Raw genomic sequence first — 16949 nt, forward strand, 5'->3', positions numbered from 1 at the left:
ATCAGAAACTGTTTCTGATCAAATTATTTATCTTGAGTTCTGCAGGAATAAAAAGTCTAAAATTTTCATTTGAACTTGATTGCTATTTCTCAGAAATGAGTTGTCATCCGTAACTTATCGGTTTACTCTTCGCGGGTCTACCTTCTCTACAGCAAGTCTGCTACAATATTTTTAAAGTTGTATGTTTTTCGTTCTTAATCATTTCAAACCAAGAAACGACGGAAAATAAAATGATTTTCATCGTCTACTGCATATATAGAGAGAGAGTATGTGATTTTTATCGGTATTTGGGCTTCAGGAATTTCAGTGCGGGAGAAAGCACGTGAGCGAAATTTTCAACAGTCCAACTGATGCATGAGGCTCTACGCGTCGCTTATCATTTATTACTTGTGATGTTTTAGCATAAACCCTATTTTTCTTTGGAAAATAACATTGGATGGAAACATTTCAATATATTATTGATTTATATCCTGTAACCTAAAAATTTTAACATTAAAAACAACATTTGTGTTGTTAATCAAGAGTTGCATGGCTATTGGAATTGTCTGAACCTATATGCACGCTTGGCACGGGACACGTGACCTGATGAGGGTCAACTAGCTGTGAAGCTCTACCAGCATCGGACGACAGATATAGACTATTTATAGCTACACCATGTCCACTGTACGTACGTGTACGGTTTAGGTATCGTACAGGAAATAGAGGATACATGTATCAGTACAGTGCGTATAGGTGACCGCGGGCCATAACTAGAACTATAACAATATAACATCTTTCCAGTTCAAGTGGATTTTAATAGGTGTTATGGCAGAGTCTAACATACTAAGTGATACCATGTGAGGATTTATCCAAGTCTGTGATTAGATTTCTGACGGGAACGTTACAGCGCAGGTAAGAATCGCCATTACTCGTTTTATAGGGTAGGGTAAAATTCACAATAATCAAAACCCACATCGTAATTTAATCAGCGTTTTTCGAATATCATACTTTTACATAAATCAAGTTGGATTAATTTCAGATTAACTATTGAGTGTGTTCGAGTGTTTTTCTATCAGCATTCACTTTAGCAGCAATTTAAGATCATAATGGCGGAAATTGTCAAAAACTTGAGAAAAAAAACTTTATCCTAAACTTATGACCACTGATTACTCATAATGCAGTTTATTTCCATGTAAAAATAATGTTGATACAATATGTTTTCTGACAGCAAACAACTGTAACTTTATGCCCTGTTCATTTTGTCAGTCAAGTGCGCAATGGCCGCCTTGCAGACGAGTGGAAATGACAAAACGCGGGAAATGTTCGTCACGTGCATGTGACGTATCGTATGTGAGTCGGAGCCCAATGTTTGATTGTACTTCGTGTTTGTGATTAACATGAAATGCGTGGTTAGATATTATATATATAAAATATATATTATCCCATTCTCTGCTATTATGAAAATTATGTAGATTTCACCAGCGACGTAGATCTATATTATATCTAAAGTCTCTGATATTTTAGACCATGATTTATTGTAACGGTTGTCTCCCCTCAAACGAAAAAAGTAACATTTTACGTTCTATGAATTAATTTTCTTATCTGAAGGGAAGTAACTCTGGCAGTTCAGAATAGTGTTGTCTTTGTGTCGTGTAGTTTTCCATATAAATTAATTATTATACATGTACGATAAGATATAGAGAGATGAATTCGAATGATTAGATATAGAGATGACTATGATATTTGAGGTATTGTATATTTGAAGCAATTCACTACAGACATCCCTTCTTTTGCAGCATTAGTGAACTAAATGTGCTCGAATTACATTTAAAGATATCGTCAAACAACCCACTGTAACTTGGGGCGGCGGAATGGCAAAATGAAGCAACTAATTAAGTTTTTCAGTAAACATACGATATTTTAATATTGATGAAATGTTCGTGTCACTTGGCGATTTATTTACTATTTTTAAATGTGCTGTTTATATATATAACTTCAGTCCGGTTTTGTTTGATTTTTTTTTCGAAAAAATAAGGTATAGATTCCAACACTTGTCTCTTATATAATGAACCCATAGCCTAGAATCGATATCATGGAATTATTTTGATGTTATATGTGTTAAAATTATTTGTTATACTACTATACTATACTGCAAAAAAAATGATATTTCTAGATATTACTATAAACACACGAAATACAAAGTGGCATTATGACGAAAAAAATACCTGCCCCGGGTGAGGATCGAACTCACGACCTTCAGATCGCTCTGTTTAGTGTGATTATGAGACTGACGCGCTACCTACTGCGCTACCGAGGCGGATATTGACGTTTATTCAGTAAATGCTATTGAATTTATTCAATTTTTTGTTGCAATCTCACTTTTATTTGAACTTTGAAAAAAAGAAATTTTCATTACACACAGTAAACCGTGAAATAGTTACATGATATTTCCCAACATTTCATCATTTTTTGACGAAATAACGCTTTTAATCGTCGCCAATGTGGGATCGAGGTTTGTACTTCCGGTCGTATCTACAATTCACACTTCCGGTATCGACGAAAAATAAATCCGAAATGGAATCATTGTGTTTTAAGGCAATATTTTGCGCATCAATTCATATTCAGTATGCATGCATTAGGAATTGCATATAGAGGGAAAGTTAATCAGTTTTCAAATATCATTCGACGCCCGCATGTTGTTGGCATGAGGACAAAGCTTTCCTCTGTTGTTACAGAACGCATACGTTCGTCGGGTCATAGACTAACGGTTACAATATATAACTAAAAATATTAGCATTATTTAAATAATATAACGAGTAGTAATCTGTGTTGTAAGACAGTAGAAGAAAGATATATCACCCCTCTGAATATAAATGCTCTGTGTAAATTTATATTTAGAGAGGCGATTACTCGTGTATTCATAGCTAACGTTAGATCTAAATTCTGAACCTTAACCATAATATGAAAGATATGCTTATATTTTATTATGTTGTGAATAATGAGTGACCATTCATAGCTACAATGTTTGCATAGATGTCTCGATCTACTTTTTATAAACCATTTGTTTGTCTATTATATATATAAGCTTTATCCAATATTTCTGTACAGTAAGACTAAGGAGAGGGCTTATAATACATACATGTATGTACATGTAACGTTTGACCTAATGTGTTTCAAAATCATTTTCATTGTTCCATAAAATCGATTGAAATCAATCGGGAAACATTTACCATGCATATGTGTGCATTGATGGGGGTCTATATCGCGATGTTAAATCTTCCCATTTCCCCAAATTCTATGTGTCCTTTACCTTTTCAAAATTGTATGAGTGCATGACTGATCATGATTGGGTACTCACTGATTGTATGACCGTTAAACTTTACAGTGCACTGCTATTTTTGCTTTATTTTCTAATTATACGTTAGTGTTATGAAATTGTTCTCCCAAAGGATGGATCATCTGCTGTTTTCTTTGACCAAAGTTAAACAAATTCTGTCCTTTTAATTTCAAGAAATTGTTTTTTAAATTGATCCAGAGACCAAAATAAGCGTTTATACGTGTGTAAATAAATACTGGCGTCATAAAATCGAGGCAATGGACTGTGAAATTGTCGCATACATATACTGTCAATATTTGAATCTATGTCATGTGATCTAAACTGCTATGTACATACATTCATTTGATGACCACTAATTCACAATTTAAACGAAGAGTACGTATTTTTTGTTGTTGGCCGCCTTCATCAGAAATCAGGAACTTTAGATTCAGATATTTGGTTTTGAGAGCCTTTGTATTTGTCTCAGTGGTGTGTTAGACATATAAACAAACAAAGATGTAAGATCTGAATTAATTTAATATCATAGGAAATGTAGAAACAATGACAGGTTTCATACGGGCTGATAAATCAATACTACACATATCACAATTGCATATTTAACGTATTTAACGTATTTAATGTATTGCACTCAATGTAAATAAAAATTGCACTTATCGTCTCCGGTCGGGAGAAAGCAATGTGTTGTCCGTGTATTTTGTGTTAGATCTAACTATTCTAATACAACCATCTCTTATAAAAAAAAGTGAAAAAAAGGATTTTGAAAATTGTAATCTGCAGATCATATGATCATGACTATAATTGATTCACAATAAAGATCTAAATTTCATTTATATTAATTAAAAGAATGGGAAAATTCAAAATGTATTCATTTATTTCAATCCAATATTACCTTTATTTTAATATATATCTTTATTTAAATATTAAAAATACTGTATTGATTTGAATAAGATAACATGTTTCATAATAATGGACAATTAATTAAAATAATGTTCTAAATTTACAAGCACTAAATTAAGAAAATACAGATAAGTGTTAGAGTAGTATGCAAAATATTTCAATTTAATCTGATAGAGAAAAAAGTTGATTTCTTTTTAATTTGATTTATTTTAATTACTTTGCTATTAATGATTTTATTATTATTAAGATATCTTTTCTAAAAATAAATTCACACCGAAATTCTAAAAAAAAATAATACCGTTTTCATTTTTAAAAACGTGAATATTAGTAAAATCCTGAAATTCAATACCTCCGGATCTACTATTACAATACACCCAAAATGGCGGCCATTACGATTGCAAATCTTGTGACATCCATCCGATATAGATAGGCCTATTAAACATTAAAAACGTGAGTAAATCATTTACAGTTGTAAGCAGTATTTGTTTTCGAAGTAATGCTCACTAGCTGTAGTCATTATTTTCTAGGCTGCCGATCGGCTGCTTGACTTCAGCTTACGTAATATACACAGACCTGAAAGTGACACCACAAGCCAAGGTGGAAATAGCCCAAGGCTGCTAATTAGGGCCACTGGGGTGTTGGTCAGGGGGTCAGGGAGTGGTCACACTTCTTTTGTTTACTTAATTATCAAGCCACTACCTTGTATTTTGGTAGTTTAGTAGAAGTGTATTGGGGACAAACAGGGCACGGCGTTAGGTCATAGGGGCATGGCGCGGCGCCATGCTAATCGGGGCTGTGGGAAACACTATAATTATAGCGAAAATCAAGCATGCCATACCAATGTATAGCAATGTGGCATGCCACACATCAAATCTATCAATGCCATACTTTTAAGTACCGAAATGTAGCCTCAAAATAATAGAAATTATCGCACATATACCTGACATACAACCAAAATAACTTAATTGAGTAAACAAATCATTATACTAATAACAACAGGAAGGAATATATATACCACTACTATCTGATTAAATTATACATTGTAGGCCTATCTTGACCTTCACGATGTAACGTTATTGCTATACAGATACTTCGAATTCTCCTTACAGACAGTTGACTATCAAGGCGGTCCTCTGGTATTTGATATACTGCAACAAGCCAATGTCTTTCTCAATTAAGGCGACATCAAAACCACAACTTTCGTCTTGATGCTATCGTTATACACGCTAATCCAAATTGTACTATCCTAATTATTAGTGAAGAGAGATGTAGGTACACATATTACATGTATGGTGTTCGATTTAGTTATATGCCTGGTTTACCAACTCAGTGTCCTGTCGACACCACAAATGTAATACGTAACATGTTTATAGCGTAACATTTACATACCGAAGTCAAGCGCAGGTACATGTACCGGGGTACGGACAAAAGCCCCCCTGGACAAAAGCCCCTTAGGACATAAGCCCCTAGGACAAAAGCCCCTTGGACAAAAGCCCCTCCATACTAATGGAAAAGAGGACAAAAGCCCCTTCATTTTTCAAAAAAATTAAATTCAAAAATATAGTAAAAAAAAATATAAAATATTTTCTTATATCAGTTTTTTTTTCTTCAAATATACATGTAGTTCAAAATAAGACACAATGTAATAATTTACTGGATTATTGGGATTTTACTAAAAATTTGATAAATTGATTTCATGATTTATAGAAAAAAAAATGTAAAAAATTATATTGATGTTAATCTAATTATGACACTATATGATAGAAATATTTTGTAATTAAACATACTTTCCTAATTATCTATATATAATCAATGCAAACATCAAGCTGGTAGGTGTGTTATGATAAAGTAAACATTAATGGTTTCTTGTATATATAACATTCTAATGTCTATGTATACATGTTTTTTTATTCTTTCTTTGGTATCAATAACTCAAAAATTAAAAGAATTCAAATGATCACATCATAATTATGCTTTTTTATTATGTTTGACACTCTTCTCTGAAAAATAAATAGCAAATAAATATCTAAAAAAATAGAAATAAGAAAAAATACATTATTTTATAAAGAAGGGGCTTTTGTCCGGAGGGGCTTTTATCCTAAGGGGCTTTTGTCCGGAGGGGCTTTTGTCCTAGGGGCTTATGTCCGGGGGGGGCTTTTGTCCAGGGGGGCTTTTGTCCTACACTCGCATGTACCTGTACCACATTTTTTTAGAGGTATGCACACATCATTTATTTCTCGCCAACAACTTCTATTTCAATTACACCGGTGACGTCACATATTTGTTTACACTGGAAGCAAGCAATAATCTCCCTTCGGCCTGCACGCCTCGGTTTAATCTGGATAGTTTCTCGTATTTCTTCATCCGGAGCAATGGGTTTCCTGGAAATTTTTAAAAGGAAACTATTCACTAACATAACCGATGCTGGCTATTCCAAAAAGTGGATAAATAGAGGTCTGACAGATCAAACGAGATCTTAAGAATAATCAATTCCATAATTTCGATTTGTTTAGTTTAAGCTGACCGGTTAATAAAAAAATCGATGTCGACTTATTGAGAACTTCTTACGCTTCTTCGATGAATGGCTTGATATTGCCTTTTAGAAGAGAATTCTTGCTTTTTTTGATAGATGCCTAACTTTGTTCTTAAAGACAGATGCCTAACTTTATTCTAACAGATGGACAGATGGATACATAACTTACTGGTATGCTGACTGATAGATGCCTAACTTTATGCTGACTAATAGGTGCTTAACTGTATGCTGACTGATTGATGCAAAACTATGGATGGGGACTTACTTGATCTTGACCGCTGACGGTTTATGCATGCCCGGTCCCTCTAGGTTTATGTAGCCCCCAGACAGAGGTACAGACAGAGTGTTGACCAGCTTTATTATCACGTCAAGGGGTTTTCCAACTGTAGCCGTCCCCTCAGCCTGAAACAATATTTATATTGGAACACAATTAAAGATGCTCCACCGCTGACAAATGGTAGTTTTTCACTGTTAAGAAAAGGAGCAGACGATTAAGTATTTTTCTTTAGTTACAAAACATACTTAAATTACACCATTACCACCATTGAAAAGTTTGAGCTTCTAATTTTCCTTCAAGTTAAAAATATGAAAAATAATTAATTGCATCCCGAAAAAATTCCGTGGCACTATATATTCTATATGGAATGAAGTACTGATTGCGCATGCACCAAAGGCGAAATAAATTATTTTATATTATTTTTTGTGTTAATGAGGCATATTTATACACGATTAAACACAGATTATTGTTCGAATGATGAATATCATTTATGCTCTGTCGGCGGTGGAGCATCTTTAAATTCACTTGTAACTGCCAAGTGACATTTGTATCCTTCCTAGACCGTGTTGTCATTATTTCTAACTACGACAACCCTATCTACCTGCGTTATATAATACTTTATTAGTCTTTCCCAAATCTTTAGGTTTTCCTTTCGAATGAGAGAAATAAAGTGTCTTTTGTTTATCATAAATATACTTAGAAACTTTTTTGTCTGTTTGTCCATTTCCTAGCGCATCTGGCTCAATCCACACTTTCTTCCTGAAATCAGATTCTACTTTAAACGTTTACCTTCACAAACTCTATGAATCATTTAACACACGATATGGTACCTTTAGATCCAGGTTAGGGTGCTCAGCTCTAAATATATCCCTCCGGATGAAGTGTTGGCCAGTTTCTTTGACCGTGGCCATGACGTATATGCTCACATGGCTATCCGGGTCAATATTGTTGATGTAGTCTGCACATTTAACAGTAAGTTCAAGCTCACCGCCTGTAATAACGAATACATATACATTTGCAAGAGTTTTAATATATTCCGGATATCACGTTTTCGACATTACTGATAATAATGTACTGTATTACATATGACTTAACTGATAGTCAAAACGGCATTCGGCTTTGTGAGTGATGAACCATTAGCCCCAAACAAACGATGGACTGTATGACGACTTTTGGTTGATGAAATATCCTAAGCTTCTATTTGATGTGAAATATATGTTCACTATAAAGTATGTCTCATTCTCCAGGCAATTCACTTTCCAGCCACTTTTGCCAGGAAATGCAGGTTGCTGCATAAGCATGGCTTCACTATTTATTTACCTGGCGCTGGTTCCATGTTGGTGATGCCACTCTCTTGGAGATCAGTTTCTGACTCGGATCTTATTATGTATTTACCTGATGCGGGTGTTCCACGATGTTAGTCGAGGCTTTCTCAAAGTTATTTTACCTGGTACTGTTTTCATGACGTTGGTCTAGACTCACTCTGAGTTATTTTACCTGATGTCGGTTCCAGGTTGTGAGTCGGGGTTCTCTCTTGGTTGTTTTACCTGACACTGTTTCAAGGATGTTGGTCGAGGCTCTCTCTGAATTATTTTACCTGGTGCGGGGTTTCAGGATGTGAGTCGAGACTGTCTCTGGGTTATTTTACCTGACGCTGGTTCTAGGTTGTTTATTTACCCGATGCGGGTTCCAGGATGTTAGTCGAGGACTCTTTCTGGGTTATTTTGCGAACACAGATGATATCTAATGATGTACTTACCTGACGTTGGTTCTAGGATGTTAGTCACGGGCTCCTTGCGAACACAGATGATATATAAAGATGTATTTACCTGACGCTGGTTCCAAGATGTTGGTAGCTGTGCATTCGCGGAGTTCTGTGGCGGGAACAGATGTGTACTTTGTTGAAATAGCCGTAATGTTTCCTTCCACCACTCGATTTTCAACACTCGTGTTTTGCATGCTCAGGTTGATTTGAATATCGCCATTTTTCTTCATCTCGCCGTTACAAGTAAAGTCTATATCAGAAATGGCCGGAGTTTTGATAGAATCCCAGTTCCGACTAGATAGGTTGTTAGACCTGCCCATAGCAGCAGCGTACTCCTTGGAATCTGTTGGATTGGAAGCGAAATATGAACACGAATAATATTATTATACACGTTAAACCATCATAGAAAGACAGGACCCTGTTTCATGCCGTTTAAAAAATCAATTATGTCAACTTATTGTTCCCTTTTGACATTTATACAAACATGTGAACAGGTAAGAATTTGAGGAGAACTCTATCGACAAAAACCTGGCGATGAATAACACTTGTAACACAACATTTTTCTAAATTTGTATCTTTGTTTTGAAGACGTATGTACATGTCTGACGTATGTTATTCTATCTTGGATTCTAGGCATCCATGCAGTTTCTTAAACTAAGATCTTTTTCGTATAAGTCTTGTTAATAATCCTGCTTGTTCATGTGAGCTTTCATTGAGAATGTCTTTCACAATACTTTAGAATGTCGTCTAACAATACTTTAGAATGTCGTCTATATTCATATGAACGGAATATGTAGAATTAAGTCATAGATTTTGAGTACAAGATATAAAAACATGCATGTTAATTTGTAAATTGTATTGTAATGCTATATTTATGTGAATAGATATTTACATATTCTGAGAGAAAGCGCTGATAATCTGTAATAACTTGTGCCTAATCCCTTTTTGTCTGTTATTATAAACATGTTTAAATCATGTTATAGCGCACCTGTGTGATGTTTGTAACAGTGAGTGACGTCCTCTCGGGAAATGGTTGACGCAGCCTTAGTACTAATACAATGGCCGGCGATGTTCCGTTCTTCCTTTATTGGCTCCATGTTTCCTTCCGCGTCAACTGTCCAATGGACACGAGCACCATTTACTTCGGCAAACAAAAACTTTGAATCGAAGCCCAGATACAGCTCCCCGTCTCTAATGGCCTTCACTGAAGCAGGACCACAGGTAAACACACCTGGAATGGACCAGAATAGAGACAGATGTAATCACAGAAATGGCGAAAGAGTTAGACAGATGTACACGTGGTAGGCCTAGGGTGGTTAGAGAGTTAGACAAATGTACATGTGGTAGAGGTGGTGAGAGAGTTAGACGGATGTACGTGGTGGTGGAGATGAGGGAGAAAGATGTGCACGTGACAGAGGTGGTAAGAGAGCGAGGAAGATGTACACGTGACAGAGGTGATCTGAGAGAGAGAAAGATATGTATGTGACAGAGGTGGTGTGAGAGTGGGAGAGATGTGTACACGTGGTAGATGTGGTGAGAGAGCGAGACAGATATACACTTGACAGAGGTGGTGAGAGAGCGAGACAGATGTACACGTGACAGAGGTGGTGAGAGAGTTAGACAGATGTACACGTGACAGAGGTGATGAGACAGTTAGACAGATGTACACGTGACAGAGGTGGTGAGACAGTTAGACAGATGTACACGTGACAGAGGTGGTAAGAGAGCGAGACAGATGTACACGTGACAGATGTGGTGAGAGAGCGAGACAGATGTACACGTGACAGAGGTGGTGAGAGAGTTAGACAGATGTATACGTGACAGAGGTGGTACGAGAGCGAGACACGTACACGTGACAGGTGGTGAGAGAGTTAGACAGATGTACACGTGACAGAGGTACCGGTGGTGAGAGAGTTAGACAGATGTACACGTGACATAGGTGGTAAGAGAGCGAAACAGATGTACACGTGACAGAGGTGGTAAGAGAGCGAGACAGATGTACACGTGACAGAGGTACCGGTGGTGAGAGAGTTAGACAGATGTACACGTGACAGAGGTTGTAAGAGAGCGAGACAGATGTACACGTGACAGAGGTGGTGTGAGAGAAAGATATGCAGGTGACAGAGGTGGTGTTAGGTGGAGATATGAAAGATGGAAGTGCAGAAGTGTTTAGGATGAGATTGATGCCCACGTGTGCTGGTTATAATAAGTGATTTGAGACAAAAATCAAACTTAAGAAAACTATGGCCGTCTGTCTCTCCGTGTTATAAGAACTTTTCGCTAATCACTATTTGGCATAAAATAATGACATATCTCTTTTCACAAACTGCACGTTTATGTTTCCCATTGTCTCGGGTTGTTTGTTTTGAATGTTACTATTAGCTATATTTTGAAGTTGGACGGGGCGTTACTAAAGAATCTTTACATGTAGCCGCACGTGCCCGAAGTGTTATAAACAAAGGCTTGCCTACATTAGAAAGCCGGCTTACGTGTTTGTAACAAGACGTGAGACGAAACCCCCGAGATATACGACTGTTTCCGTATGACAAAGACGATAATTAAAACCATACAAGATGCTTTTAACAACTTAACTGAAGTATGTACAATATGTTACTGAATCTAACTGTCGCCTGTCACGTGATGGACCGACCAGGAACGGCCAGTATACCGGAAATGCACACGTTATGTATCATTTTGTATAACGCTGGACAACACGTGGCTGCAGTTTCCAGACAATTTATCTGTCTCCCTGAATCAATAGAATTGATGCGAAGTTGTCTTAATCATCCTCAATACTTGTTTAAAATGTTTGTGTAAGTCTTAGACAGGCAAACTGGTCCCCAGGGGCAGGTCTCGAGACAGATTCATTATTACGTAGACATACGTACCGGACGGAGTTATGTATTTAGCAAGTTTATTTTCCCAGTTACGTACTAACAATAACTTCAATTATCTAGGATTGGGTCATATTTACAGTAATATTTTTGTTTAAACGAACACTTTCACATACAAGAAAACTGAGTATTTGCTACAATTTACAAAGTGTTGAAACATCAAGTGTCTTCCATTTTATTCGTTAAATTACCCCCACCCACACATCTCTTTCTCTATCCCACACATGAATCGAGTACTCAATTCTATATCATTTTGTCGTCCGATCTATTTATTTCCATCATGGCCAGTGACAGACAAATTATGGGCCACTCTTATCTTTATTCAACGCATTTTATTGATTTTAAGATTTTTTTTTTTCAAAACATCGAGAGTCTACATAACGACCGCTACTCTGTAGTAGACATTCCCTGTATATCGTCATAGAAACTCATTCTTTTTTGTATTCTTTTACCCAATTGTAGTCAATTATGGCTAAATGACAACCATTTGTCTTGTTAAACGATGGGCCATTTACATAAGCGATGGGGACTATCCATGACGTGCACAAAGCTAGCAACATTTAATAATAAAACACACGTTAGACTCCGTGAAACATATCACCGGTTTGTAATCACGAGTGTAGTCATACAAAAGATCGGTTTCAAGATAAATAGAAAATGCTTCTTCGCAATTTTGGGAAAACATTCCATGTCAAAATAAATCACTACATCCCAAACGGACCTCATCCCTAGCTTCTAGTGTGGTTGTGCTTTGGCCTGAAACGACAATATATACATTGCAAAGTGATATTGTTTTTGTCGCCTTAGGGTTCCCCTTCCAACAACCATTGATCGTTATCTATGATCAAAAACACCAAACGGTCTTCAAGCAACGTCATTCAGATTGAAAGCGTTGGAGATATTTAAGTCTTTTTGTATTTAATACGAAAAAGGTGATTTGAAGTCCTACACTTTAAACCTCTACATGGTAATTAATTATATGTTTGCATGTGGTATTGCATCAATAGCAATATCTCATTCGTATGCCATGTATTGATAATCTGAGAGTTGTTAGAAAGAAAAAGGAGTACCTTCGTAACACTCTTGTGGAGTAGGATCGTACGCCTGCCACCCATCATAACCACTGGGGAGATCCGAACGACGAAACCAGGACTCGTTCCAGACATGGAAATCCCTATTAAAGAGAAAAGTTATTGTAAGAATCTAAATGGTAAATGTTAAGACTCTAAAAGGTAAATGTTAAAGTCATACCGGGTTTGTCCGTTGAGACATGAATGGTATAATGAATCATTCAGAGGAGGAAACCGACCTGTACACGAAACCGGACTCATTATAAACGATATTGCAAGTGTATGTAAATCTTTGCTGTTTATGCTCGTTATTCTTATTTGCAACTTGAACCTCGCTAACTAAGATTGTATACAGACTTTATAAGACGATTGTACCGGATATATTATTATTGTACCTTCTTTTGAGTCGTCCTATTTTTGTCCTTGTCCTTATTTTATGGTGGTCGGGTTTGGGGTGTGCATTTAATTCATTTGTATTTTACACCCTTCATTTACATCCAACTTTAATTTGTCAAAATAATTTGGTGGCCTATTACGTTGTAATTTGGTGGCTATCAAATGTAAAAATTAATGTTTTTTACCATTATACAGGTTAGGTTTTTATCTCGCTCTTTTGCTTTAAATGAATGCTCTGGAATAAAGTCTCGTGAAGTCATGATTTGCCTGCTTTTTAACCAAGCAGAGCAGAATGAAGGAAGATCTATACACCGGTTGTTTACCATATTGTATCATTCATCATTTTCCTGGGTTTGCCACTCTCTGTCCAAAAGTTGTCGATCTGAGTACTAAAATCGCTGTCGTGCGCAGATTTGAAGTTTGTTACACATCTTGTAGGTATTCCTAGGGCACGGAATACTGAAACAGACGGAAAAGATGACCGTCGTGTATGAATACAAATGACAAAGTAATCGGAGACATGACAATTTGTCGGCGGCCAAAAGGAGTCTATAGAACAGGACAATGTTTATAAAAATGTTGGTCAAGTATATTAAATGCATTACTTTGGCCGGAGGTACTGGTACACGTTATAATGTAAAACAAACTCTTCATTTTAGACAATATTTAATTCACGCCCAAACATTTCTCAGCTTGATTCAAATCAAGGTTAGACAGTGTATAATACTGCAATAACCAAATATTCCAATAATTCCTATTCTTGTTAACAATTTTAATGTTACAAATAAATAATCACCAGTCGTAGCCACGGCAGCAAACGTCCAACACTGTCCAAATTTTACGCCTTTTCTCTTCTTCAAAAACTCTTCCAATATGGCGGCACTTCCGTTCCATGCATACGGCGCAACTCCATCGTCATACTTACCGGACCAGTTACCAATCAGTACTCCGCCATCCCGCTCATTATTATTTATCTGAAGTATTAGAGTTAAAAGTGAGGGTTTATTTCTATAGGTTTAAGAATGCAGGTTGAATTTGTTAAATGCGAACAAAGGAGTTATTGCGTTATCCTTTTCTATTACTAGCAATATTATTGTTTGGAATTCGGAACTATTACTGTAGTTGATGAAGAAGTATTTTGCATACACTATACAATTAATATGTAGAAAAAATATCAAACATTCTAATATATTTACTTGACAGACGCATGACGAGTACTAACCACACGTGACAAAGCACGGACGACGAGTAGAGGATTTCCTCGCGCGGGATCCCCAAGCTCGGATTTTTCCATCATGGCTAATGCTGCAACCAGGCATACGTCATCAAACTGGAAAACATATTTCATCAGTAGCAAATGTCTAAATATAGTGTAACAATAATCATGAAATGCCGATAGATTTGCGTCAACTATACGTAATTTTCGTATTATTCATATTATGCATGTACATAGGTATAACTCGGTTTATCAAAATTGTTCATAAATTTAACAAAAACTTTCAGTGAAGTCATAAATTACCAACAAGAACAAATTTACTATGTCAGGTTAGCATGCGTTTGGAATTCATTAAAAACTTTACTGAAATAAATACTTCGAATATAAACCGAAGGTAAACCCTGACTAACTCTAAGAAGCAAAACGATGTTCGGACTTCGCAAACTTCATAATTTGCAAGACCGTCTATGGTCTTTGATCGCAGTTGACGTTTGTAGGTCAAGGTCGTCACTTCGGTAAGGAAGTGGGTTTTATTGCAGAGTTAAGATCAAACTAAAGCAGCGCGGTATAATACACTTAATCTAGATTAGGATAATCTAGATAGATTCCCATTTTGGAAATTGCTGGCATTTTTGAGGTCGCAAAACGGGTTTGGCCTGACGCTCGCTCATCATTTCGAAACAGTTTATGCGTGACAGTCTCCATGAAAGTTTTCCTTCGTGTCTGTTATAGACACAGCACACATTTAGTACGCTGTATATATGTACCAAGGGAGCAATAAAGGAGTACGGGGAACAGTCGCTTTACCAAAATAATAGCAGGCCCGCCGTCACTTACGAGGGCGGCAGATTTAATTGATAAAAGAGTCGTGACCTGGGAAACTAGTCCGCAGATAAACTTGGGATTGTAAAAGGAAGAAAAGGAAATTACATTGGCGATGTTTTGTAGATACTGAAATAAGCTCCAGTAACGGGGTAAAAAAGGAGGGAAAGAGTTTACTATGTAACGATAAGATAGTATCGATTTGTTGGGTAGAGGACCTGGTGTTGAAAGGAGCGAGTTGCGATATACGAGACTACCAGATACATTTTGCGCAGCCCTTATGAGATCGGTGCGGGGCAGACTATAAAACGTTTTATGGGAAATGTAAGTGTCGTTGTCATATTTAAATCATGAAAAAAAGACGACTTTATTCCTATCGGGGATTTTATGGTCAAATATCTTCTAATAAAGAACTGTTCACAGAAACCATATGAGAGCATATGTCATAACAATTCAGTCGTGGAAGAAATTAGCTGTCGTTAACTTCAATCATGTGAAATGATGAAATAAATCGATCTTACTTGATACTGCATCAATGTCGCACGATGTCTTACTTTTAAAATATGACAAACCTGAGCAAAATTCCACGGACGAACACAGAATTTGCGGACGGTTCCCATCCATATCCGTCCTGTCTCATTTACTACATACTCCTGTCTTAGGTTCTCATCGTCAAGGAACACCGGGTCCTCTGTAATATCAACAAAGTGGTCCCCAGACTTCCGCATATAAGTAATATCTTACAGGGCAATATTTATAATGAAGTTACGAAAAGAAACAGTAACGTTCTTCTGTTTGGATGATCATATATTTAAATTTCATATGTATCATATCTCAAGACTTTCAGTTTAGTTGATGTGGAAAATTACACCATTGAGTTTTCCATAATAGGAAGTACCTCGGGTTGAAATTCTCAATGACAAAGGAATTAAGGATTATAATGGTGAAGATGTCGTAAATATCATAACAGGATGAAGATAATGTAAGGATCGTCTTCAGATAAAACGTCTATTATGGTGGTTTGATTTTAATTTGATATAAGGCATTGTCGCGTTTATCATGTATTATTGTTATAATCGTCTGTGTTTTAAATTGAATGTTAATTTTGCTCGAAATTTTGATTTACAATTTGTTTGAGTTTACCAGAACACCATGGGTTGAAGATGACGTAGATATCATCAGGATGACTGTAGCGGCAGGTCTCCAGGCTGCCATCATTCTCCTCGTGTGTCGTGTCTATAAACAGCTGGTATCGCCCCACGATTGCGCTACTCCCAGAACATACTTTGATGTTCACTTTTTTGTCCTCGACGCCCAGAATTTGGTAGCCCCACTTTGCTGGTGTGATCTCTCTGACCTTGGTAACTGGGATAACGGTTCCTTTGCTCTGTAGTGGCTGGCGACCTGTAAATAAAACACTGTTTATAGTAAGTTACTGGTGTTGATGTGTTCTACAAGACATATAGTTTGCTTCTGTTGATATCTCTGTCTGTCGTTCAGAATGGAGTATGACAACAGTATCTCCATTCTGTCTTCTTCCTGTTCAAATGTTACGAAATCACAATACGTAGATTTCTCATAGAAACTGCATGATCCGATTCAGAGAGAGTGTCGATTAAGAAACCAGATGATCGGTAACGATATCGGATCCTGAATCAATTCTTTTGGGGCATTATTACTCAAGGGCTTTACCATAAAATAGGGTTACAAGAGTGACCCTATGACCTACATGTCTCCACGGTCTCTAAAACATGAGAGGAATA

General features: G+C 36.6%; 1 protein-coding gene, 1 long non-coding RNA gene and 1 other non-coding gene across 4 annotated transcripts in view; 1 reads left to right on the forward strand and 2 right to left on the reverse strand.

The window, feature by feature from the left end:
- The first annotated feature begins 517 nt into the window (after positions 1 to 517).
- Positions 518 to 16464, forward strand: LOC138315107 (uncharacterized). The gene is made up of 3 exons (XR_011207460.1): positions 518 to 891; positions 9772 to 10009; positions 16333 to 16464. It is a non-coding gene; the product is annotated as an uncharacterized lncRNA (long non-coding RNA).
- Positions 2206 to 2296, reverse strand: Trnam-cau (transfer RNA methionine (anticodon CAU)). The gene is given in 2 exon segments: positions 2206 to 2241; positions 2260 to 2296. It is a non-coding gene; the product is annotated as a tRNA-Met (tRNA).
- The window catches only part of LOC138315106 (protein-glutamine gamma-glutamyltransferase K-like), a 62726-nt gene continuing 51580 nt past the window's right edge, over positions 5804 to 16949 (reverse strand). For both annotated transcript variants that reach the window (XM_069255850.1, XM_069255852.1), the window contains 11 exons: positions 16330 to 16590; positions 15759 to 15877; positions 14371 to 14478; positions 13945 to 14122; positions 13472 to 13607; positions 12753 to 12856; positions 9777 to 10019; positions 8853 to 9131; positions 7854 to 8014; positions 7012 to 7148; positions 5804 to 6594 (listed from right to left, as the gene is read on the reverse strand). In XM_069255850.1, coding sequence (XP_069111951.1) covers positions 6444 to 6594; positions 7012 to 7148; positions 7854 to 8014; positions 8853 to 9131; positions 9777 to 10019; positions 12753 to 12856; positions 13472 to 13607; positions 13945 to 14122; positions 14371 to 14478; positions 15759 to 15877; positions 16330 to 16590 — 1877 coding nt within the window. In that variant the 3' untranslated portion in view covers positions 5804 to 6443. The remainder of the gene's footprint in view (positions 6595 to 7011; positions 7149 to 7853; positions 8015 to 8852; positions 9132 to 9776; positions 10020 to 12752; positions 12857 to 13471; positions 13608 to 13944; positions 14123 to 14370; positions 14479 to 15758; positions 15878 to 16329; positions 16591 to 16949) is intronic.

Source organism: Argopecten irradians, chromosome 2, assembly GCF_041381155.1.
Source record: "Argopecten irradians isolate NY chromosome 2, Ai_NY, whole genome shotgun sequence".
In the NCBI taxonomy this organism is placed as follows: Eukaryota; Metazoa; Mollusca; class Bivalvia; order Pectinida; family Pectinidae; genus Argopecten; species Argopecten irradians.